The following is a 26,591-nucleotide window of genomic DNA, read 5'->3' as shown; positions in this document are numbered from 1 at the left end:
TTAAAATAAATAAAACAGGCTTATTCTCTGCACTTGATTTATTCCCTGTAAGAAAACTACTACACACAGTGACAGATGACAGAGCATCCAATCCATGCCTATCAGCTTATTGCAGAGCCTGAGATCTCTGTCTAATTTCTTTGATTTGGTGATTAATCCATTTTTTAATTCAATGAATTTTTTGCAAGTAGAGATTTTTTTCTTCCAAGTAAAATATTTAAGCCCCTGAGCTATTGTACTTGTAAAATCACACAGAATAAACTACTTAGAACCCATAAACCCACACACCATAAAGTTGCTAAAAACTATTTGTTTTCCTTTAGATCTTTTTTGATATTTAGGAGCATTCTACTTTTGTGTTTTTGTGTGTGTCTTCATGCAGCAGGCACTAGCTGAGTATTTCTTAAGATCTTTCATCAAGAAGTGGTTTCTATCAAGAATGATGTAACTCTTAAAAAGGGGGAGGGTTGAAGGGTGAGGGGAGAGGCAGGGAGGAGACTTGAGAAAAATGTAGAGCTCAATAAAAATCAATAAAAAAGAATTATAACTCAGCCCTAAAAAAAAGAATTACCAGCAAAATCTTAAATCTTTTTCCCCAAATCTTACTCCCTGAGTGCACTGACATTTGTAATACTTTGCACATTCAAGGCAAAAGTTAACATGAACAACTACTGTTTTATACATACACTAGATACTTCTAGGCAGACTGGGATACTCCATTTTTTTATAGCTCAGAGTAGTCCTACACTTAAGATAATTGTCTACTTAGCATATAAGGGAAATGAGGGCCACATAAAGACATTTTTATATTTTAATATTTACTTACTAATGTGTGTACATATGTGTATAATCAGATGACAAGTTTATGCACTTGATTCTCTCCTCATACTTTACAAGGGTTTCAGGATCAAAAACAGGATGAAAAAAACAAGAAATAGCCATCTCAAAAGCCCTATTCTAATGTTTTATTGTTTTTAAAGATTTAACTTGGTACATTCACACAATTAGGAGGAGGAAAGCTGGGCTGCAGATCCAGTTTTGTCTGCTTCTGTAACCTCTCTTCTCCTGGATACAGATTCCAAAGTTAACTCTATTCAAGTACTCTTTAAAGAAGCTAAGATCTTGTAATTAAAATGTGACTTTATAGGCATGGTGACCATTATTCTATTAAAATTATGATATATAACTTGATGCAGAATTTCAGTCCCAGTGTTAGATTGAAATGGAATTTTTACCTCAGCATCTGGCAATTCCTGGTAGCTATGGGTGAAAAATGAACTGGAGCTGTCCTGAAATATTCAGGAGCTATCTTTGTTCATGCATTTATATGTTCACTGTGTATACAATTTGGTGCCAAGATGTGGCGGAGGAGGCTTGTTCATTTCCCAGCCGCCCATATTCTCAAAATAATCACACAGAAATCTGTACTAGTTAGAATACTGTCTGACCAATAGCTTTAGCATATTTCTGGTTTACTTTTAAATCCTAAATTAACCCATTAATCTCCATTAATCTGAGTATCGCCATGTGGCTATGGCTTACCCGCACAGTTCCATCACATCTGTCTCTGGTGGCAACTACACGGCACCTCCTGACTCCACCTACTTTCCCTATATAGCTCTTCCAGCCTGGCTTTACACTGTTAAGCCATTGGCCAAAAACAGCTTCATTTATTAAACAATAATAACACATATACAGAAGGACATCCCACACCATTAAGAAACTTCTACTGTTGTTCCTTCCACACTGACATTATGGTACCAGCCCCATCTGATAGGTCCTCACAGATGTGCTTTTATCTTTTCAGTCCCTTTATAAGGAAAAAAATGAAACAGGAGATTTTACAGAACTTCTGTGCTTTTTATCTCATCATGTCCTAATTCAGAGTAGGTACCAAGGATTAAATCTAGTGTAACTACAAACTGATCTGCTTGTGAGAATAAGAATCCAGGCCCTCCTCTGTCTTCTAATTTCATAGCCCTACATAAAACTGAGCCTTCTTGAGTCATATATTAGTATCTACACAAACCATTCTCATTCCATTCTGCCAAACACTATGAGATGCAAAATCTTACAGCTTCTTTTCTGCCTTGTTGCCAGTAGAAAAAAAATCTTGAAAAGCAAACCCAGTCCTCTAACTGTGGTTCTGTTACAAGAAACAGCCTTCTGCATCCCTTTCTCATTGACCCTATAATTCTGGTGAACAGACAGTTCTATCTTGTCAAACTCTAGTAATAGTTTAAGACATGGATTGGCTTATCTTCCAGAGTCACCTGATGAAGGATTTACCTCTGTATGCTGTGATTACTATTGATTAATAAAGGAACTGCTTTGGGCCTATAGAAGAGGTATAGGGGAACAAATCAAGGAGGGGAAAACTAAACTGAATGCTGGGAAAAATAAGGGCAGAGTCAGAGAGAAGCCATGTAGCTCTGCCAAAGACAGAAGCCAGAACTTTAGCTGGTAAGCCACAGCCACATGGCGATACACAAATTAATAGAAATGGTTTAAATTAATATGTAAGAGTTAGCCAATAAGAAGCTAGAGCTAATAGGCCTAGCAGAGATTTAATTAATACAGTTTCTGTGTTATTATTTCGGGGCTGAGCAACCAAGAACCAACAAGCAGCCAAGCAGCTTCCTTCAACAGTCACCTGGGAAGAGAGTCTCCAAGAGGAACTGTCTATATCTGGTTGGCTTGTGAACACATATTAAGAAGATTTGGTAATAAATGTGGGAGACCCAGGCCATTGTGGATGGTACCATTCCCTAGGCAGGAGGAACTGAACTCTGTAAGAGTCCTGAAATTAAGCAAACAAGCAATCATGCTTGCATTCATTTCTCTCTGCTCTTGACTGTGGATGTGATGTGACTAGCTGTTTGTAGTCCCTGACTTGATTTCCCCACAATGATGGACTGTAATGTGTAAGTTTAAACTGAAGTGAATTTCTTTATCCCATAAGTTGATTTTGGACAGGATGTTCCACCGTATCAGGAGAAAGACAGTAAAACAAGTTACAAACCTTGCTGAAGCAGAAGATCCCTGTAGTAGTAGGCAGGCAGGTTTTACCAAGACAGTGACAGTGACTCTATATCAAACATCTATGCTATGGTACATTATTTGCATCTTTCATGATCTCAGATTTTGAGCTATCTCCCTTAAGACTAAAATGCTTACATAGCTGAGGTGATGATGAGAATTGAACTCATCATTGCCTCAGTTTCCCAATTTTCAGGGAATCCTTGCATTTATAACAACTGTCTTAATATTAATAGTAATGTAGATGCATCCTTTTAATATTTTGTTACTATTTTTATTTACTTGCTTATTTTGTGGTTCATAGACTCAAACCTGGGTCATACATGAGTTAAGTGAGTGCTGTGTCTCTGACTTACGTCCTGAGACCTTAAAGTGATGATTTTGGCCTATAAGACTGAATTCCAAAAATAGCTACCCAGTTATTATAGTAGACTTGTCTTTTAAGAAGATCTGTCTGTTAACTGCAAATTTATAGCTTATCCTATAAAAGTTTTCATAAAATTATATCATAGCTAAACTATGTCTAACTACTAAAGTAATCCTTTTGCTGATAGAATTCAAATTACAAGTCTTTAGATCCACAGTGACAACTAAGGGATTGCATGTGTGTCAAAGAATCAAATTCATGTTTTATTCTTTTTTCTTGAATCAAGGCATGTGAAGGAAAAAATGACTGCTTTGTGATTGAGTGAACTTGTGACAGAGTGGCTGTGCCTACATCTTACTTGCAAAAGAATCACATCAGTATGGCTATATAATTATGCTCTACTCCAATCCATCTATAAGATAGACTTGTATGCACAGGGACTTCTGTCTTACTATCCTGAGTTCTGTTGTGCTCTATAGCCCTGATGCATGCCTTGGTGTTTGGGAATGTGACCGCCATCATACAGAGGATGTACTCCAGATGGAGTCTCTATCACACCAGAACCAAGGACCTAAAGGATTTTATCCGCGTGCATCACCTTCCCCAGCAGCTCAAGCAGAGAATGCTTGAGTACTTTCAGACAACCTGGTCAGTCAACAATGGAATAGATTCAAATGAGGTAATGTATGTTTCATATCTTGATATTTTCAGGTAAAAATCACACATCATTAAGTAAAGGCAAAGAGTTCTAATGCAGGCATAAAAGAGAGGGACACATTTACCAACCTCTTTATCTCTTTGTCTTTGTCATCATAGACTTACAACCCATCATGCCTCATGACTGGAGTTTTTAAATTGCTACTCTGTGATGACAGCCTCATAAGAATTTACTACTTTATTCAATCAAATGGATTTATTTTCATATTCGTGTTTTTTGAAATGATTCATCCTTAGGACAGTTGAATGTCATAATGTTGAGTGATTACTTGGTGTGAACTTGCTACAATGATCCAAAAAGTTAAAAAAGAAACAAATTATAGGCAAATATGGTATATGTAGAATTCAAGAAATAGCTCCAAACAACCCCTATGTAAGAAAGACAACTAGATCAAGCAAGTAGTCCACTAGTACATAAACCAGTTCAATAGCCAAGTAGCCAACTATTTTTTAGTTAGATAACTTATAACATAATCCAGTTTTATCCATGCTGTAGGCTTGTTTGTTGTTTCCCCAGTCCCTTAAGGAACAGGGATAGGGGTCCCCTCCTGCTGGTTCCCTTTTAGCCCCCATTAAACCCTTTGCTTTCATGTCATTTGAATCCCATGATCCTCTCTTTCCTCTCCTAGCCCAAGATTCCTTATTCCTGATGATCCCCTTTCTCCATCCATATCTGTGCCCCCATACCTACAATGAAATTTTACCCATAATAAAATTATGGCATTTTCAGGGCAGAAATGGATAGATCAATATGTTTAATGAAATAAGCCAGACACTGAATGACAAATACCTCATTTTCTCTCATATTTTAAACCTAATAATAAGTAATGTAAGAGTGATAACTTGATCTTTTCATATGATCATGATACATTAAGAAAGATCAGTGAGTCTAAGTCCCTATATCTAGAAGAGTCACAAGCCTTCCTACCAGGATACTTTAGAATTTTAAAAAAGCTCTCCAGATGTATTATCCCCTGATTATTCGGTGGTAATAGCTGAGATCATACTCACTATACAGCCCTGGAGCTTGTGCAGAGAAATCTCATAGAATATGTCAACCTCCTCTTGTATAATGCAGTTGACCATGTAGGAAGAGCAACACTGGTGTCTCACAAAGTCATTGACTAGACCAGACTCACCACACTTTCCTTTCTCCCTTCCTCTTCCCCAACAGCTTCTGAAAGACTTTCCAGATGAGCTGCGCTCTGACATCACAATGCATCTAAACAAGGAGATCTTACAGCTGTCGCTGTTTGAATGTGCCAGCCGGGGTTGCCTCAGATCTTTGTCTCTCCATATCAAAACTTCATTCTGTGCTCCAGGAGAGTATCTGCTACGCCAGGGAGATGCTCTGCAGGCCATCTACTTTGTGTGTTCAGGCTCCATGGAGGTTCTTAAAGACAGCATGGTATTGGCTATTCTAGGTAGGTTTTGGCTAAAAAGTTTCTCTGAAATTTTACTCTGGAGTATGAGGAATACAAAGTAGGGAAGAGTACAGTAGATACTAATAGGAGTTGGCAAATTAGAGATACATATATGGACTCCATATTAGATTCAATTTACATAATACACTATATCATGATTCTTATATAAACAAAGTTCAGGGAATATAAACATTATCCACATGTTACAAGTGAGTAAATGCTCCCTTAGTTAACTGTACCCATATTAAAGTCTTTCTGAGTTCTAATCACAGCCCATACAGTCTTTTGTGCAACAGCAGCCCAGTTTTCATGAAGAATTTTTGAATTTTGTGGAGAGTCAGTACAAAGAATGTTATAATTAAGTTTTATCTGTGCCAGAAATAGAGCAAAAATGATTTAACTTCGAGAACAATTTTCATCACTGCCATTAACCTAATACTGCTAAGGTGGACACAAGCTCCTTTCACTTCCTCAAAGACAACTCATAGCTCTGAAAACTCTGTGCCGTTTGATGTTCACTTCAAATGCTAACATAATTATTTTTCAATGAAATGTAAAGGGAAGCTGGCAGAAGACGATATATGACTTAATGTAGAAAAAAATAAAATCACTCCCAATTTTATGAGTTTATTTTTGAATTCACTCTCATTTGTTTGTTCAGTCAACCCTTATTGTGGATCTGTGAGTGAACTGGACAGTGGTCTGAGCACTAAGATTGTGGCAGAACAAAAATTGCTAGAAGTTTTGCCCTTATTGGGATTAAACTTAAGAGAAGGATAAGATGGAAATTTTGCCCAGGGTGTGGGGTAGTTGAGCATCAGATGAATCCAAGGCACATTTTAAACAGCAAAGCTATAGAGAAATGTCGAAAATCATTTCAGTAAATGGCTAATGAGTATTTTTGTTCTGATCTTCTAAGAAACTGATTTGTAAACAATGCCTTGTGAAGTGTTTTGGCACATGTGACATTTAAACCTTCACGGAATGTAGATACAGATGTAGAGGCATTTTCTTTTTTTTTTTAATTAAAATTTCTTTTATTAAAAATTTCTGCCTCCTCCCTGCCTCCTTTTCCCTCCCCCTCCCCCCACTCCCCACACCCCCTCCCCTCCCCCTTCCTCTCCAGTCCAAAGAGCAGTCAGGGTTCCCTGCCCTGTGGGCAGTCCAAGGTCCTCCCCCCTCCATCCAGGTCTAGAAAGGTGAGCATCCAAACAGGCTAGGCTCCCACAAAGCCAGTACATGCAGTGAGATCAAAACTCAGTGCCTTTGTCCTTGGCTTTTCTTTGTGTAGAGGCATTTTCTGATTCTTAGTGGGAGCCTACTTCCCTTTCCTTATCTAAAGAATACATATCATTTTGTGTCAGCACTGTCAACCTGCTGCTGAGGTGGTGAGCTTCCAGAAAGATTACATTTTATATGAGAGAAGTGATTCTGAGTCCCAAGTATGAGCTGATGCCTTAGGGCCATTATCAAGTCTTGAAATCTTGTCAGATCTGAATGTGTTTTCCAAATTCATTTCCTGAAACACGTCTTTGGGGAGATGAAATTAGGTTGTGGGAACCTAGGATATGATTGGTACCTTCCAAAGTGGAAGCCTCAGAGAGCCACCTATCTTTTTCTGCCATGATATCACAATGATAAATCAAGAGATAAGGAGAAAGTTGGCCCTTATTATACACTTAAGCAGCCAAGGCCCTGATCTTGAATTTCTCAGCTCTAGAACCATCAGAAATACATCCTTATTCATTATCATACCTTAGCTGCATTGTGCTACAGCATAGCTAACAGACTATGAAAGTGTAGCTGCTTCAACTAGACAGGACTAGCTGGTGACTAGGTACCAACAGAACCTTGTGGCCCTGGCTTTCCCTGCTTCCTGGGCATTTCAGTATTACTTAAAGAAGGAAAGGTGGGATTGCCCTCAAAATTTGGTTTAGTTTTTATTAGCCTTCCGTGAAGTTCTCCTCTAGGTAAGTGAAGATGTTAAAGCAGTTGGTTCCTATTCTTGACTTGCAAAATTAAAGGTCAATCATTCTACCACTTTGTAATTCTGGCTTAGAATTGACAATGATTTCTAATTTGCTTCTGAAACATGGTTTAAATCGTATTTTCCTGGAGTTTCCCTAGTACCACTGAAACTTTTAAAGCCTGCTTATTTGCCTATTGACACAGCCTACTTTTGAGAGCATCTGATTATTTCTTAGAACCTTATGATATAACATACAGGCAAGAAGATAAAACACACCATTTAAAAATAGTCAGGCTTTTCTTTTAGTTCTCATCCATTTTTCAATTTGTTGACTAACAACAGTTTTAGGAATGGAAGAAGAAGAGATCATCCATGACATTAGAACAAAAATGTGAAAAGTTAATGGCTTTGATATGACTGCTATAGCTTATAAAACAATAGTGATCACTCTTATAATTAAAATTACTTATTGCTGAAAGATTTACTTCATTGTTGTTTTACTCCCTGCTCCAAATTTCTCCATAAATTGTGATTTTTTTTTTATGATGGCATTTCACTGCTATGCTCCCACTGTGTATGTGTCAAAATTGGTGTAAGTCCAGCTTGTCCCATGATCATTCCAAACTCTGAAAGGTCAAGATTAACATATAGGTGGGATGATGTGATTTTCTCCATCATAATATTACTTCACGTTGACTAATTCAACCTACACTGATTACTAAACATACAGTTTCATATTTGCTCTCTAGTTACTTAACAGGAGTTCATTCTGTCACTGAAATGAATTAGTGGCATTGAGAGGAAGACGTTTTTAAGCAAAAACTCAAGCAACAGCATCTTCCAATCAGCATTTCCAGTTCTCATGCCTAGAGACAATTGTCATAGGCATTTGTGATGAAGGCAGAAAATGGCAATGACTGATGAGCGGTGCCTCAGCGAATGATATTCATCTGCCTCTGTGTAATTCAATATCCCCATTTGTTACTGTGGTTGATTCTCAGAGACAAATCACCTCCGTGGAGATAGAGACTACCCATCATCACACAAGGGGGCAGAGAAATAATTCTTTTCTTTCAGGAATAAGAATACTAAGACCTGGAGTAGTTAAAGAATAGTTCAGGAATTTCAACAAAAGCAAGAAGGAATCTACAGGGCAGTTAGGAGGCAGGGAAGCCTATACAGAACTCAGTGTAAGACATTGCTCCATAAACATTCACCAAATCCAAAAGAAAAAAATAAGGTGGAATTCTTTCCAAAGTGTCAAATTTAGCTAAGTGTTTGTGATATTCTTTTGCTCATAGTCATAACACAGCAACCATAAATATGAAAGTATAGAGGGCTTAATGTTCCTCCAAATGTCCCTGGTATAATAGAATTCTACCCATGACGCTGTCCTGATAATCATCCTCAAAAGGACAAAAGTAAAGAATTGCTGCATTGATTACTTCCTGTCTGTGATTCTATCTTATATTTGCCTTCAACTGTGGACAGACTCATGATAAGATGATGCCTGGCAGTGATGCTCTTTGATGGACAGACTCAGAAAACCTCTCACTAGAAACCTGAGTGCCTAGTGCTTTGTGAATATACTGCTGTTCCTCTGGCCTTCAACCCAAGTTTGTCTAAAAATTAAATGTTTCTTCATGTCTTTTGTGTGGCTTTTGCTTGACTTTGTGGCCGTGTCCAAAGAAGATCAGAAGTTGCTTTCAGTGATTTCTTGATATTTAAGGCTATTTCTCCCTTCTGGTACTTTCAATTTTTGAAATCACATAAAGGATTTAAAAGATGAAATTGTTCAGTATTAGCTCATCAACAAACAAGCAAGTTAGTTCCTAGAAGGCAGCCTAATTACTGTAGACAGCCATAATGCCGCTAGACATCGAGGGGAATTGGGGAACACTGGTCCCACAAGTAGTCCTGTGAGACCCTAGCTATTGGTCTATCCACTCCTTGTCTGGGTGAGAAAGTGTGTTCTTACACTGCCACCGAACATAACAACTGGGAGCTGAGCTCTAAGGTTACACACTACCAAATGCAGACCATGGCCCAAAATGTTCAGCTCTTACCCCTTACTCAGAGAGGGATGGAGAGTTTCTCCTTCCAGTTCACACTTCTGTCCATCTTGCAGACATGATCATAAGTAAAGGAAAGAATTTTAGTCTGCTGAATATCATGCTTCTACCAAAAGTCTGATTGCTATCAGAAGTTCTAGACTCTAGACAATAGGTTTGCTGCAGCACTGACCTGAGAAGCTTGGAGCCATTTGTCTGCCTAGGAAAATCAGTCATTACTAGCTTAAATGGTTAAAGTGACTGTGACAAACTGACTGGTTCAAAGTATTTTCCAATTCCTGCCAGAGAGCTGCTTAGAGCCCATGGGTAGTCTGTGATGCCTAAGCCATCCACAAATGTGCTCTAACTAGTGCTCACAACCAGTGACACCTCCATCTGCAACAGGACATGTGACAATGTTTTATGGTATCTTGCATGCCACAACAAAAGAGCAATTGAACCCCAACTTCCAGTAATGCTGAAATAGAGTATCTGTACTCACATGATCTTCACTTTCTTATACAATCTGAGAGAAATAGAGTCTGTAAAGCAAATGAAGTTTCTTGGCCCCAGCTCTGCTTTTCTTCAAAATGATGTGATTCTTTTCACTCTTCCTAGGAAAGGGGGATTTAATTGGAGCAAATCTATCAATTAAAGACCAAGTGATCAAGACCAATGCTGACGTGAAGGCACTGACCTACTGTGATCTTCAGTGCATCATCCTTAAAGGGCTCTTTGAGGTCCTGGGCCTTTACCCTGAGTACGCACACAAATTTGTAGAAGACATCCAGCATGACCTCACGTACAATCTTCGAGAAGGTCATGAGAGCGATGTAAGTCCCCTTTCTAATATAATACGTGGGACTGGGAATCAGATAGAACAGCAGAGGCAAATGTCATAGCCTTCCTTCAAAGAGCTCTGCAGGTAAGATATTCAGCCCCTAGTTAACTGATGTATCCAGTAGAACCTGCAGTTCCTTAACATGTGAGGAAAGTACTATTGGGGGCAGGTTCTTGCTTGCTCGTCTTCATGTGCTCACGTCTAATTGCAGTTTCAGTGATACACAGTACTTACCCGGAAATAAGTGATGCCCTTCAGTGTTTGACAACTTCAAGGGAAAGTCTGTGGGTCAGAGCTTGTTGTGTGCTTGTTGTATGTTCAGCCTTTCAACTGCTCCACAGGAAATTTCCTCTAAACTAATCTTTTTTTCTAAAATGGTACCACAAACAATAATCTATCTCAAAGTGCAAAATTTTCATAAATGGATTCAATCCCAAGTTTGTCACACTTAAAGCATAATGAACATTTTGTGCAATTATATATTTGTTTCATGTTTCAGTTTATACAAACAACTTTCCTGATAAAATATGTACTATACTGTGTCTTGTGTTTAAGCTCATCATGGACATGACTTTGTTAGATGTGTCAGTGATAATAACTTAATAGGAATGATTGTTGAAAGGCAAGCCAGAGCATGAAGTTCATTGTGTAACAGTCAGTGTCTTGTCATGGATATTTGTAGCACTGAGAACTTTAAGAAATGGAATTGTGACCAATTCATAATATACAAACATTTTGGGTAATAATTAGCATTCTCTCTTTTAAAAAATCGATAGAAAATGAGAATTGCATATTCTTTCATCTAGGTATGAGATATAAGTGATGTTAGATAAAGATATGATATTCCATCCTCTCCACTGTTAATAGAATACACTGATGATGGTAAATACTTATTAGCTACCTATTATGCTAAGTATTCTTCCTATACAAACATTGATGATTAAATGATTAAAACATCCCTTAAGATTAGTGTCAATCCATTTCCGTGGCAGAGTAAACAGGATCAAAGTGGCTGTGGTTATGCGAGTTAGCAGGTGACTAGAGCAGCACCAGAGAACAAACCCAGGATTACAGTCTGCAGCTGGGTAGCAAAGGTCCTGCCTTCTGAAAGTACTCCCATGCATCTCATGCAATAGACTGAATCTTAAAATTGAAGATACAGTTTTTCTCAGTGATAGTATAAAATGACTGTTTTAAGGAGTATAGCATATTTTTTGAAATATGCATACATTATTAAATACATAAATCAAGCTAATTATTATGTTGTTTCTTATATCCATATTCATTATAACATTTAAAATGTTCTCATCGATAGTCAGGTGGACAACATGCCATTGTTTAAGATAGTCAGCATGCTGAAATAGTGATAAAACTTTTGTGTCCTTAGACCAGTATCTCCTTCCTTCCTCAAGTTACTTCAATCCTTTTCTCACCTTCTATGATTCCAGCTTTCTCCACATGTCCCATAAAGGTTGCTGCACCAGCATGGCTTGGATACCCAAACTGGTGTGGGGTGCCGGGATTCAGACATGGAGGCTTCAATGCAGGAGAAAGAACCCTTTCCCCAATCTTAAGCCTTTTAAATCTTTAGGCAACTGGCCCAAGCCATGCTGAGCAGCTGGAACCTGATGTCAAGGTCAGGGCATTGTGTACTGAAGAACACTTCTGCAAAACATCACACACCAGAAAGAACACAAACATCCTTGTCAAATACAGGGTACAAGGAAGTTCAGCTGTCTGTCAGGGCGAGTGAGGGCAGCCAAGCCATCTATCTGGGTGCAGCCAGATAACAACAAAGGTGAAATCATATGGGATCATGTCAGGCTTACTTCACTAAGCATAATGCCCCTACACCTGAGTTCATCAATGTTGTAAATGATGGAACTTCCTTCTTCATCAAGAGTCAATAGTACTCCAGAGTGCATAAATATTGTGCTTCCTTTATTCATCTGTTCATTGATCCACATTCACGTTGATCCCATGTCTTAACTATTGGGGAAGAATGTGACAATGAGCATGAACACACATGTCTCTGACACATACTGATCTCAGTTCGTTTGCATACATAGCAAGTAGTAGAATTATTGAATCAGTAGTAGCTATACTTTAGTGTCTACTGTACATTTCCTCCTACAATATGTGAGAATTCCCCCTTCTAATCTCACCTCTCAGCTCTGTGAGATTATATCTCATTGCAGTTTTATTTTACATTTCCGTTATTACTAGTGATGTCCAACGCCTTTTGTATATCTACTTTAAAGAGAATCTTTACTGATTATTTTATTTTATTTTCTGTAATTTTTTTTATTAAAAATTTCTGCCTCCTCCCCGTCTCCCTTCCCTCCCCCTCTCCTCACTCCCCACCCCCACTCCCCTCCCCCTCCTTCCCAGTCAAAAGAGCATTCAGGGTTCCCTGCCCTGTTGGAAGTCCAAGGTCCTCCCCCCTCCATCCAGGTCTAGGAAGGAGAGCATCCAAACAGGCTAGGCTGGAACCCTAAAGCATTGCTTCTTTGTAAAGAGGATCCCTAGTACAGAACAGCAGTGTGAAAAAGACACACTGGGAAAGAAAGATGAATGCAAGACCATAGAAATTATAGTGCTGCTCTGGCCTAGGCAAGCTGCTCTCCTTCCCTGAGCTAATGTCACCATGTCCTTGAGAGAAGCCAGGCTGCTACTTGATGACAGGGATCCAGTGACTGAGATGAAAATACAATAAAGAGACAGCCTTTGGGAAACATTGGCAGTAGTGTTTTTGAAAGGGTTTAAAAGAAATGTAAACACTGAACACTAAATAAAATTCAACTAAGTTAGACTACATTTTTAAAAATATGAGAGTACATATGAACTGAAGCTTTCTTTTGAGATTTTTATCATTCTGGATTACTTGACTCTCAAAATGCTTATTTTTATACACACATACCACAACACACACACACCACAAACTTATCTCCAAAATCTTGAGATACAGTTCCATGACTGAATAAGTTTCGACCACTCTTTGTGTAATCCACAACCCCGTGGAAAGCCTTCCAACTGCTCCAACAGTCTTTGACTGTCGGGAAAAGTTACATTCTTATGCCAGCCTGTGATGAAGGACTCCTGTTCTTCAATTTGCTGTGTCCTTTGCTGTCGGCAAACACCTTTCCTTAATTCCCACACATGCACACAGAAGTAACCAATCATCAAGCTTCTCTGGGACAGCAATGCTTATGAAAGATGAAACACTTTCATAAGAGACTGTAAACTGCATAAATGTAACTACCTGAATTCATTGACTCTGAAAACTGAATGGCTACTTGTACAAAGACTACCAGAGATCCATGGGGTTCTCATTACATAGTGGGTGAATCTGTCTAACTATAAACAATAAATACAAAATAATGAAAACAAGACTGGCATCAGCCCATTTCGAAATAAAACAGAAGCAGAAAAGAGCTGTCCGGATTGAGAAGGAATCTGTGGCATGGGGACTGGGATTCCTGCAGCTCTATTAGACTGAACAGCTTTAGAATAAGATCTCACTACATTCTCACAAGAAAATTAAAGTATATAAAATGTTTTTTAAGTTTTTTGAAAGACTAGATATTTCTGTTTTGACTTTATGCAATAATGTATCTCATGCTATTGGAATATTTTCCATACTTGCCCCAACTTATAACTCCTTGTGGCCCTCAGTGCTTGGTTAATTTAGCTATTGCTGCTACTTAGATTGTGGTGAGTTTACTTCACGATTAGTAATGGTTAGCTTTACAAATTGATTTTAACACAAATTCATCTGATTTTAAGAAATCTAGTTTTCCTTCACATAAAGAGATTTGAACTTGAGATAAACAAATAAAATGATTGGAAAGCATCCAAAAGAACTGTTTTCAAACATGAAGAAGGCTGAAACTCAAGCATTGATTGAACTACGCATGAATATTGTTTTGCTGTGCATAGTAGGTGCTGGCTTGTTTTGATGCTGTGATCACTGTGCAGCAATAAATGCCAATAATTTGGGGGAGGGATCAATTTTTTTAATGCTGTCATACTGGGAGGTTTCTAAAACTGACTAAAACATATTAATGTTATAAATGTGCTCATCTCTACCTCATTTTCCACTCACATTATCTAAGAAGCATAAAATGCTAAGCCACCTCTTTCTGTCTCCCTGCTTTTTTGTTAAAAGGGGGAAGAGGTCCTGAATTTGGTGGCTTCCAGTCTTCACAGTGACATCCTTTTGTTGTAGGAGCTGCAGGCTGTGATCCTGCCACCCAGCTCCCGGCCCCCTAGCTAGCTTATGCCCCAAAATAACAACACACAAACTATATTCTTTTAAACACTGCTTGGCCAATTAACTCAAGCCCTTACTGGCTAATTCTCATATCCCTATCAACCCATATCTAATAATCTGTATAGCACCAGTCTTACTAGGAAAGATTCAGCATGTCTGACCTTGCAGTTTGCTTCATTGTGTCTGCCCTGAAGAGCAGCTGCATGGCATCTGAGCTCACTTCCTCTTCCTCCCAGCATTCTGTTCTGTTTACTTCACCTACCTAAATTCTGCCCTATCAGATGGGCCAAGGCAGTTTCTTTATTGACCAATGAAATCCCACATCATTTCCCCTTTTTCTGTTAAAAAAGGAAGGCTTTAACTTTAACATAGCAAAATTACACATAACAAAACAGTTATCAAGTATGAATTACACTATTTACATCTATTTTATCTTTATGATAACTAAGGAAAACTATAACTATCTATCTATTCTTCAACTCCACCAAAGACTCCAGAAGGATATAATATTACCTAAGCAAACAAGAAATAAGCAACTTCCAAACTCTAGAAATGACAGAGACATTTCGCTGCCTGGACAGTCACCCAAAGTTTCTCTTACCGCTGGGGCATCCATCTTCAGCCTACAGACCCATAGTATCCAGAGACATTTCCATGAAGCAGGAAATTTCAAAGTCAGTTCAGTCACTATCTGCTGTGTCCTGCAGAATGTCTCACAGACTCCTTCATGAATCAAGAACCCCGAAAGATCATCTCACCTTTAGGCAAGTTCAGCAGTACTCTCTCTGCGGGTTCTTTGTGTCCAGTTTATGCAACAGTCCAGGCAAGAGCAGTTTCTTGCCCAAATGGCTATCAGACTCCATAAGGATCCTCTTCGATGCCCATCTTCCTCTTGAAGTAGATTGGTGGTGCCAGGAGCAGACATGTCTCATTGTCATGAAAAACCCTAAGTTATTAAAACATTTAAAATGCCATATTCTATAATCTTTGAAAGATATGAAGAATGCCTATCTAAAATATATCTGTGTACATCTAGAAAATCTTAACTAACATGACTACAAACTTGACTATTATGATTATCTATTAACAACCTATATACATTACATTTTTAAATGAACTACACAATCACAATACCTTAATATCAGAAATACATATACATATAACAAAATTGACCTTAAAATCTATAGCAATGCAAATTATTCATACCTATATCTGAAGGTGCAAGTCATAAACAATCCCACACCAGTTTGGAATTGTGATTAATAGGGTGGTATTTATTTAAAGGGAAATAAACTTACAGATCACCATCCCAGACAACAGCCCTCTGCGCACGCAATTAGGAAGAAGTCTAGTCGCCGGAACTGGAGCAGGAAGTAAAGAGAGAGAAGAGGGAAGTGGCCGCTTTTTTTAAAGGGAAAGATACCACGCCCCAATGGGCTGGTATCTTGGCGGCTATTGGCTGGAGGAGCGGAAGGACCTCCCGCAACATATATCATCTCCCCCTTTAAATGTAAAAGAAGATTTATAAACAATATTTGGGAACATGGATGCAGTCTTTTCACTCCAAACTGCTTCCTGCTGAATGGGGGCTCTGTTATTCAGGCCTTTTATGGGATAACCTGTTTGCTAGGTTCATCTCAGGTGGCAGTTGAGCAAAGTAATTTTTTGAGGGTGTTCACAGCAACCTTTCAGGAGGACGTGGTCTATCATACCATATTGGGATAAAAGTAATCCACAGGGTCTCATCCTCTGTGAAAACAAAAGAAAAAACTCTTTTCCAAAGTATCATATCCTTAGATCCAAATTCTGAAATCAAGGTATTTTCAAAATATCTATGTTGGATTAGTTCAGCAGCATTTATAAACAAATATCTTTTAGCATCTGTTGCTCCTTCCTCAGCATTCAGACAATTCAAACAGAGCATAATAGCATATAGTATCAAGATTCTCAATGTATTTTCCATCTTTGTGTGGCTTTATTTTAACCTCTATTTCATTTATTTTTACTTTTATTTTATATTCTCTGTATATCCTTGTCCTGGAATAACTCTGTAGACCAGGCTGTCCTTGAACTCTTGGAGATCCAAATGTCTCTGCCTCCCAGGCATAGGGATTAAAGGTGTGTACTGCCATACCTTGAAGTCACAGAGGTCAATCTCCCTCTGCCTCCCAAGTGTTGGGATTAAAGGTGTGTACTACCACACCCAACTACTCTCTTTCTTCCTTATTTTTGTTTCTTTTTTACTTTAAGAACTTTAACTTTTAGCCTGCATATATTTTTAACACACTGTAAATCATTTAGAAGTTTTCTTTATTTTTGACGCTTCTTTACTGTATCTCTCTCTGTTTTGCTGACCATATGAGTTTTTAATTTACCAAGCAATATAGGTAGGATTAAAGCCGTGGCTTTGATGGCTGGATCCAGCCCATTCCTTAGCTTTCCAGCCTCATGGCAGAGGTACTAGCTGTAGCCATGTTTATTACCACAATTCTATGGCATTTCAAGGTCCCTGCCAGCAAGCAAGCTGCAACACTATATCCACAGACAACACTCAAGTCCTCTCTCTGTAGTCGGCCCTCCTGCCTCAAACAGTCAGAGTTTGCCCTGGCAGGACAGACCAAAATGCCAGCATTTTAAATAAAACAACACAACTTTTTTCCTGCTACTGCTGAAAACAAACAAGCATTCAGTCAGCTTTTATCAACACCGTTCAAGTGTTCATGGCAGGACCTCTTAAATGAGCTGCAAGGTTTCACAGCTGAAGCTGAGTCAGGAAGCCTCCCTTAGATGAGAGCACTTGCTTGCCTCTAGCAAGCAGAGTAGACCCGAAAAATTGCTGCTACCAAGAAAACATGCTTTACTCTATTCTTTCCCATGCTTTCTCAGGCTTCCTGTGGATGCAGTTGTCCACACTTTGGGTGCCATTCTGTTGTGGGAGCTGCGGGCTGCGTTCCTGCCACCCAGCTCCTGGCCACCTGGCTAGCTTATTTCCCAAAATAACAACACACAAACTATATTCTTTTAAACACTATTTGGCCCATTAGCTCTAGCCCTTACTGGCTAATTCTCATATCCCAATCAACCCATCTCTAATTATCTGTGTAGCACCAGTCTTATGGGGAAAGATTCAGCATGTTTGACCTGGCAGCTTGCTTCATTGCGTCTGCCCTGAAGAGCAGCTGCATGGCATCTGAGCTCACTTCCTCTTCCTCCCAGCATTCTGTTCTGTTTACTTCACCTACCTAAATTCTGCCCTATCAGATGGGCCAAGGCAGTTTCTTTATTGACCAATGAAATCCCACATCATCCTTTGAGTTGCTATTTACAGAAAACACAGGCAGTGACCCCAACATTCTGAGAGAGGCTCTGGACTGAGCAAGGGGGTGTTTGAGGGTGACCTCAGCATCTCCTAACAAATCTTGGGTGGTTCCTGCTGCAGACTCATGGTGGCTTAAAACCTGATGATTCGTCACAATGCCTGAGTCCTCCCACTGTTCTGAACACAAGTACCATTATTTCATAATGTGCTTGCAAAACTTAATACTCCACAGTTCTGCTTTGTTTTGCTGAGAATGACTCCTGCAATCCCAGCTACTCTGAGAATGAGGCAGGCAGGAGGACTGCAAGTTCAAGGCCAACTTGAGCAAACATGAAAGAGCCTGCATCAAAAATAAAAGACTCAGGGGTGGAAGCAAGGATATAGCGTATTATATCCTTAAAAGGGATATAGCTGAGAGAGAGAGAGAGAAAGAAAGATAGAGAGAGAGACTCATGAAGCAATGTGAGGCCCAAGTTTCAATTCCCAGTACTACACACATACACACACACACATACACACACACAAAGTTTCAGCATAGTCACATGTATTGAATAGAGAGTTGTAACGCTACAGGAAATACTATTTTAAAATGACGAAATGTAAGCAAATGTAAACAGTAAATTATTTGTGAAAACATATACATTAGCAATGTATACATTATACATTATTTTACAAAATAAGAAATAGGACCACAGGACTCTTGGCCCTATGCTTTTGTCTTTGGAGAGCTCTGATCTATATGTTGAAGTGCTGAGGTCAGGCCCTGAAGACTTAATATGTTCAAAGTATACTATCTTCCTCTACAAACTTGCCTTGTTGTTTCTTCTCCCCTTTTCTCATCAAACCCAAACTCACTTCATGATCTTGTTTGTTTTTGTCTGTGTGAATACTCCCATAGAGTTTGATATGTGTTGCACAGCTTTTACCTACATATGTGAAGGGCAGAGGTCAATGCCAGATGTCCTCCTCCTTCAATTTCCACCTTATTTTTTTTATTTTTTTTGAGACAGAACAGAGTCTCTTAGTGAACCAAGAGCTCACTCTATTTATTTATTTATTTATTTGAAAAAAGAAAACAAACTATCCTTTTTTTTATTTTACATATCAATCCCAGATTTCCTCCATCTTCTCCCCCACCCCACCCCCATCCACTTCTCAGAGATGATAGGAAACATTGCTTTGAGGAAGGACCAAGGCCCTCCCTGCTATATCTAGGCTGAGTAAGGTATCCATTAAAAAAAATGGGTCCCAAAAAGCCATTACAAACAGTAGAAATAAATCCTGGTGCCACTGCCAGTGGCCCCACAGTCTGCTCCAACCATACAACTGTCACTCACATTCAGAGGGTCTAGTTTGGTCCTATGCTGTTTCTTCGGAGTTGGTGAGCTCCCATCAGCCCAGGTAAGCTGTTTCAGTGGGTGAACCCATCATGGTCTTGACCTCTTTGCTCATATTCTCACTCCTCCCACTCTTCAACTGAACTTTGGGAGTTCAGCGCAGTATTCTGCTGTGGGTCTCTGCCTCTGTTTCCATCAGTTTACAGACACACGTGATGTTGAAATGGTACCACCTGCCATGTTGCAAGACTCCCTCCACTGGAGTCAGCATTGCTTCCAAGATTGACCCATCCGTGCTCTTACAAATAGCCCTCTCTCCCTCACTACCACAGCTACCTAAACATCCATTCTGTGAATATGCAAGCATTTAGTGCCATTTAATGCGTAGATAATACGACTTTCATAAGTCAAATTTAAAAATATTTTCTTCTAAGGCTAATTTTATCTATATATTATTTTTAAAAAATTATTCCATAATGTTGGAGACTAGCTTCAACAAAAATACCACTTAGCAGGGTAGGGGCATGGGTATCAGAACAAAGAGTAAAGAAGATGAAGACGCAAGTGAAAATAATAAAACAGAAAGATAGAATAGTATTGGCAGGGAGTTTCAGTGAATACTGAAATCCCCTGCACTTAATTTTCCATACACTTTTATACCCCAATTCAACAGGGGGGAAGAAGACAAAAGATTGCTTTAATATAATACAAAAGATAACTACAACAGTTACTTGTGTCAATACTTTGAGGCATCAAGCAATTAATCCATGAGAAAAACATTCTGTTGTTTAGTCAGTGAACCCACCCTAGACCAAGTATCCTGAAAACAGCTACCCTCAAAGTCAAACCTCCTATTTCAAAAGAAGGAGCAGAAGTATGCTTGAATTTCCTGACCAGTGGTCAGGGTGGAATTTATCTGCCTGTATGAGCTATCTTAATGTCCAATACACCAAATAACCACACCCTAGGTCAGAGTGTGTCGCTATTCTTGTCAACACCTTTGACCTTCAGACAAGGTGGAAATAGGATCACATTTTTGGGCCTCCACACCACAGCACAAGACCATAAATATATTTGATTTTGTTTACTTCTGTTATTTTAACATTTATTTGCCTTTTTTTTTAACCTTTCTTTAAGCTATCCAGAATGGTTTTGTTAATGAATTGATGTAAGACTCTTATTTATTTTTCCATATAGTTAATGAATTTTCTCAGCATCATAATTTAATGAGGCCTCACTTTCCTTACTTACCTCAGTGCCATGCTTACTACATGTTACATGTGTGCACTAGTTTCTGGAACCACTCCAAAGATACCTCCATGGTGTCTTTTGTGTTTTCACAAGAGCACTCCATGCTTATTGTTTCACCTTTGTGATAAGACTCAGTTTCTAGGGAAGCAGGGATCCCTGACTTTTCTTCTTGCTTGGAAATATGAATTTCTTTGTTTTTTTTCTCTCATTTCTTCAAAGTTACTAATTTGAATTTCTCCATTATGATGAGAAATTTTTATCAATCTAATTGTTGCTTCTTTAAGTAACTTATGTCAACACTTCTTCCCTGGGTATTTTAAGGCCTTGTTTTTGTCTTTAGTGTCCTTCTGATTCACTATTACATGTCCAGGTCCTGTCCCTGCTCCTTCTTCCCACCCCAATGTCTCTTGCCTTTCTCTCCACTCTGTTTCCCCTTCCCCCTCTTTTTCTTCCTCCCTCCCTCTTATCTACCATTTATAATCCTGTCTATCAGTCATTATACTAGCTGTTGTTTTTTTTTTTTTTTTTTTTTATCAACTTGACATAGGCTAGATTTGGGAAAAGAGAACCTCAGTTGAGAAAGTGTTCTCACTAGATGAGCCTGTCAACAAGCCTGCAGTGCATTCTCTTGACTGATGATTGACAAGGGAAAACTGAACCCACTGTAACTTATGTCACCTCTGGGGTGATCATCTCAGTGCTGAAAAAAAAGAGGTTGAGCAAGCCATGAGGAACAAGCCAATAAGCAGCACTCCTCGGTGGCCTATGTGTCAGTTCCTGACCTCTTTGAGCTCCTGTTCTGACTTTCTTTAGTAATGAACTGTGATGTGGATCTGAATTTACTCTTTGAATTGCTTTGGGTCATTGTGTTTTAATACAAAAATAAAAACCCTAAGAAAATAATTCAGCTATGCACATACCTATTGTATTGACCAACTTATCTGGTTTTACTTCACTGGTCTACCATGTGTCATTAACTATTTCGGTGTAGCAGAGTTTCTCTTGGGCTTCCAACCAACTCCAAAATCATGACAGGGACTTATTATTAGTTATGAATGCTCACTCTTGTCTTGTACTTGTCCCACTAGCTCATAACTTATTTTAAGCTGTTTCCTTTCATCTACATTATGCATCAGATCTTTTTACCTTTCCCTCATTCTGTATGCCTTCCTCTGTTATCCAGCTTGCTTATGGCTGCCTGGCCCTGGGCATCTCCCTGTCTTTCTCCCTTGTTCTCTCTTCTCTCTTCTCCTCTCTCTATTTATTGTCTCTGCCTACCCCACCTATCCCTTACTGCCGAGGTATTGGCTGTTCAGAATTTTATTAGACTAATCAACTATTTTAGGCAGCCATAGCAACACATCTTTACATAATTAAAAAGCTGAAGCATAAAAAGGAACAAACCTTTATATACATAAATAAAATGCAACATAAACAAATGTAACATATCTTTACATACTTAAACTAATATTCTATTTCATAACATGTGTCTGAAAAAAGTCTGTGAACCTATGAAATATGTGAATATGGTATGCCATATTATTATACCCACACTTCAGGGTCTCACGAAGAACTCCCAAAACACATATGGATTATTGGCAACTTCACAGATAATCTCAATGATTATTGCAGAAGATCACAACCAATCAAATTTCAGAGTTGCAGAGTTGAGTCCTACTCTCTACATCAACAATACAATTCCTAATCCAAGATCATGAAAGAAGAGAGGTTGGAAAACTTGTAACGTCTAAATACTCCGTTTGATATGAGATTGTTTTTCCTTTAAAAGTCTCACCAGTATGACTCCTAAGCATGAGTTGAACAAAAACAGCATGTTAAGGTGGACACATGCAAGCTAAAGAGACCTCAGCCCTAAACAAAGAACCAGCAAATCTAGACTTCTCACCATAACAGTCTAGGCCCTATGCCTTCTTCCCTGCCTGCCTTGCCAGGTCACCTGGTGTTGTAGTGTTGGCAGGAATCCAGTCTTTCTTGCCTCAATGGATCCTGCTGCCTTTCAGGGTTCCTGGCTTATGCACTTCCTCACCTGCTCCCCCACAGGCAGTGCTGCTTCTCTGGCCTTAGCTGATCACATGATGGTATTTATCTCCTTCCACTTTCTTGTCATATTGTTTTGTTTAAGTTTTGAAAAGCATTCAACAGTTTACAAAATTATTTGAATTATATATTTTCTTATTCGTGGACAGTGTTGCCTGATAGAATGCTTACTTTATGAAGACTTTCTTATATTCTGCACTACTACCCCATGTGGCCAAATGAAATGTTGACATAAGGCATCCTGATGAAACTAAGGGTTTACTGGTTATAGAGTCAGGGCATTGTCTAAAATGAAATGCTATGGAAATTTAGGTTTGCATCCCTCAGAAGCAGCAAAGCCAAAGAGGATGTTTAAAAGAAAAGCAATGAAATAAAAAACAGTTTCACTGAAAAACAATAGATTTTTCATTTACCTGAAGTTCAGAGTACTGAATTTTCAAGAACCATGTGAGGTATTTAACAGAACAATGGGAACAAGAGTTTGCAGTCTGAGAGCTGTAAGTCCTCCTGGTGAAATACAAAAGAATATCTGTCTTTGAATCCTAGCTAACATGCCGTGTTCTATAGAAATAGGTCAACCCATGAAACACTACTGCCCCAGAGAGCAAGAAACCAGCACTGTAACCCACCAGTCACTTTTTGTGTTGCCTGGGTCATGACTCTATTAATTTGAGGGTGCCATCAAACCTCTCCCTGCCAGGCTCAGCAAACAGGGAAGAAGAAACGGAAATTTTGAAAAAGCCAGAGGTTAGGGAGCACAGCAGCAAAACAGTCTCTTTAGACAGGAGAACTCTCAGAGCTTTGCTGCTAATTCAAAGCCTGCATTAGTTAATCTAGTCCATATTCCAGTGTGGGTGCTGAGGAGGGTGTAGATTTCAAGACCCCAGTTTTTGTTTGAGAAGCTATTGGCACTTAATGGCTGGTTGGAAAGAAAAATCAGTTTCTTAAGAGTTGGTACCTCTTGTAGATTTCTCATGCTGTAGTGGACTCATGCCATATACATACTGCGTAAAAGCCTAGTTGGACTCAAAAGGTGTGTGTGTGTGTGTGTGTGTGTGTGTATGTATAGGGGTTTCTGGGTGTGGGGGTGACTGCTTGTGAGTGTGGAGGGTGTCTGTGTATGTGTGTGACAGTGCGTGTGTATTTATGTGGGGAGTTTGTATTGAGAGTGTGTGTGGGTGTGTTCTTTAAAAGGAGACTATGAAAGTTATGGGGTGATTTGGAGATAGACCCAGAATGAGTTAGAGTAAGGAATGGATTTGGATCCAAAGAATGCATTCACATACGAAAGAAAAGATAAAATAATTCTTTAGAAAAAAATTGAGAGGAGAAATGAATTTAAATTGATAAAATCACGTCTCTAGAAAAGATTGCTTACCTGCAGTTATAAAATAATTCAAGAGTGTGTAATCCATCCTTCTGTTGTGCTCAGTAATGAGTTGTGGAAACAGATCTGCAGCACATGTGAGGAAATTTTCCCAGGCTTCTCCTCACATCCCTGCTTGGTGTTAACTTCAGGTATCAAAGTGGAAGTCCATATATTTTGTCCAGGTTATGAACCCCAGGTCTGTAATACACAGACTCAAGCTTTAGCTCCATTTTCCTTTTCCCTTTTCCTTATTTTCTTTATTTGTTTGTTTGTTTGTTCATTGTGTGTGTGTGCAGTTGTATATGGATTCAAGTGTGATGGCATCTATGTGAATATATGAGTACATGTATCTGTGCATAGAAACCAGAGATCAGCTTCAAATTCTCTTCCTCAGACACTGTCCATCTTGATTTGGGGGACATTCTTTTGCTGCAACTTAGGGTTTACTGACTTGACTAGATTGCCTGGCCTGAAAGTCCCAGGGATGTGCCAGCTCCTTCTTTCCAGTACAAGCTCACAGCAACAAGCACAGATATTTCTATGGAGGCTAGGAGTTAAACTCAAGTCCCCATCCTGGCTCAACAAGCACTTTGCCAACTGACCCATCTTCCCAGGCACAGTTTCATGCTTTTATGCCAGCCCTGCCAAAGGCAAGTGTCACTGGGGAAGCGTTGAGTTTCATATCCTGTGGAGTCACATCTGGTCTACGCACTTTCTTCCCTGACTAAGCTGTCCTAAAGCCATTGCAATCAGCTCCATGCTTCCTAGAATGGAGACTGGCTAGATCCTTCAGGTGAGAGCTTTGATTTGCCACCATTATGTGCTGTCAGTGTGGCTATATTACTATGTAACTCATTTCAAGACTACATAAGGAAAGGGAGATTTTCCAAGGAAGGTCTTGGTTTAAATTTAGTTCTTGTTTCAATGTGAAACAAAATCAGGCTGCTTGGAAGCAATTTTCATTTAGAGTGGTTTACCAAATAGTAAAAATTTTACAAATCACATTTGACAGCCTAGATTCTTAGTTCTCCAAGAGTAACCTGTGCGTAGGTGCACATTTGCTAGCACAGGTTAGGGTAGGAAGAGAACATAATTAACACTTCCCCACTCTGAGAGAGTGAAGTCTCAGAAAATTGCACATTGAACGACTCACATGTCATTTTATCATGTCAACTTCCCTTGTCATTTGTGGCCCAGCAAGGTGTCTTGGCTTTTCACTTGTCTCTCTTAGAGTTTCCTCCTTTAAGAAACAAAAATAAAAAGTCTTCAAAATTTCCCGCAGTCAGCCTTTGACCAACTGTAGGCTGCTACAGAGCTCACGGGACTCAGGCAGGGAGAGTGCAGTGGGGATGGCCTGGACATGTTCTTGTATCCAACTTTATGTTTGGAAGCTTTTCTCATACTGGAGTTTTTAGGTGATTTTAGAAACATTGATGCAAGCATGGTACCTTGAAAGCAAAGACGTCTCTCTGAGCATCTCCAAAGCCAGGGTTGTCTTCATGCTCGTAGTGTTTGAACCAATTTTAGAGTGAAGTTTCTCACAATTGACACCACCTGGTCTGACTCCAGAAAAGTAGCTCAGTGCCTCTTTCTATTGTTTTTAACTGTGTGTGTGTGTGTGTGTTTGGTTGTGTGTAGGTTAGAGGGACAACTTTCAGGAAATTGCTCTCTCCTTCCACCATTATTTCCAGGTATTGAACTTGAGTCATTGGGTTTGACAACCTGAGTCATCTCAAGGCCACCACACAGCCCCAATTTTTCTTAATGATTACTCAGGTTTTTTTTCATCATCCTTTGCACTATGATTGGCCTCATCCACTTCCACTATTAAGAATCTCATTGAAGCCTGGCTCAATGAACTTCAATAAACTCTGAATGCATATTGTTGTCTAGTCCTGATACTCTGTTTATCCTGCCTAGACCACTGCTTCAGCCATAAGAGTTTATAATCCCCAAAGATGGCAAAGGCAGAAAGTTATTTTATCTTTCCTCAAGCACATCGACAAACACATTCTAGATGTTAGGGTTAGAGCTAGTCTAAGGACATTGACAAACACATTCTAGATGTTAGGGTTAGAGCTAGTCTAAGGACATCGACAAACACATTCTAGATGTTAGGGTTAGAGCTAGTCTAAAGACATCGACAAACACATTCTACTTCAACTCCATCAAAGACCCCAGAAGGATATATATTACCAGAGTAAACAGGAAGTACATCATATGATACTTCCAAAACTCTAAAATTGACAGAGACAGCTTGCTGCCTGGGCAGTCACTCCAAGTTCTTCTGTAATGTTGGGGCATCCATCTTCAGTCTATAGGCCCACAGTATCCAGCAGACATTTTTTGTGAAGCAGGAAATTTGAAAGACTATTTTGCCTATATTAGCAGTTTGTCAGTCACTTTCTTCTGTGTTCTGCAGAATGTCTGGCAGACTCTTTCATGAAGCAGGAACCCTGAAGGACTGTCTCACCTTCTCTAGGCAAATTCAGCAGTCATTTTTCCCTGTAGGTCCTGTATGTCCAGTTTATACAGCATATGGTCAAGCAATCCAGGCAAGAGCACTTTCTTGCCCA

General features: G+C 39.2%; 1 protein-coding gene across 1 annotated transcript in view; it reads left to right on the top strand.

The window, feature by feature from the left end:
• The window catches only part of Kcnh8 (potassium voltage-gated channel subfamily H member 8), a 461,323-nt gene that overhangs the window by 378,879 nt on the left and 55,853 nt on the right, over positions 1-26,591 (top strand). The window contains exons 9-11 of the mRNA XM_057751424.1: positions 3,886-4,085; positions 5,298-5,547; positions 10,186-10,400. Of these exons, the coding sequence (XP_057607407.1) occupies positions 3,886-4,085; positions 5,298-5,547; positions 10,186-10,400 (665 nt within the window). The remainder of the gene's footprint in view (positions 1-3,885; positions 4,086-5,297; positions 5,548-10,185; positions 10,401-26,591) is intronic.

The sequence above is a fragment of the Chionomys nivalis genome, chromosome 19 (genome assembly GCF_950005125.1).
Source record: "Chionomys nivalis chromosome 19, mChiNiv1.1, whole genome shotgun sequence".
Lineage (NCBI taxonomy): Eukaryota > Metazoa > Chordata > Mammalia > Rodentia > Cricetidae > Chionomys > Chionomys nivalis.
The sequence above is the reverse complement of the archived record's forward strand: the minus strand, read 5'-3'. Positions and strand labels throughout refer to the sequence as shown.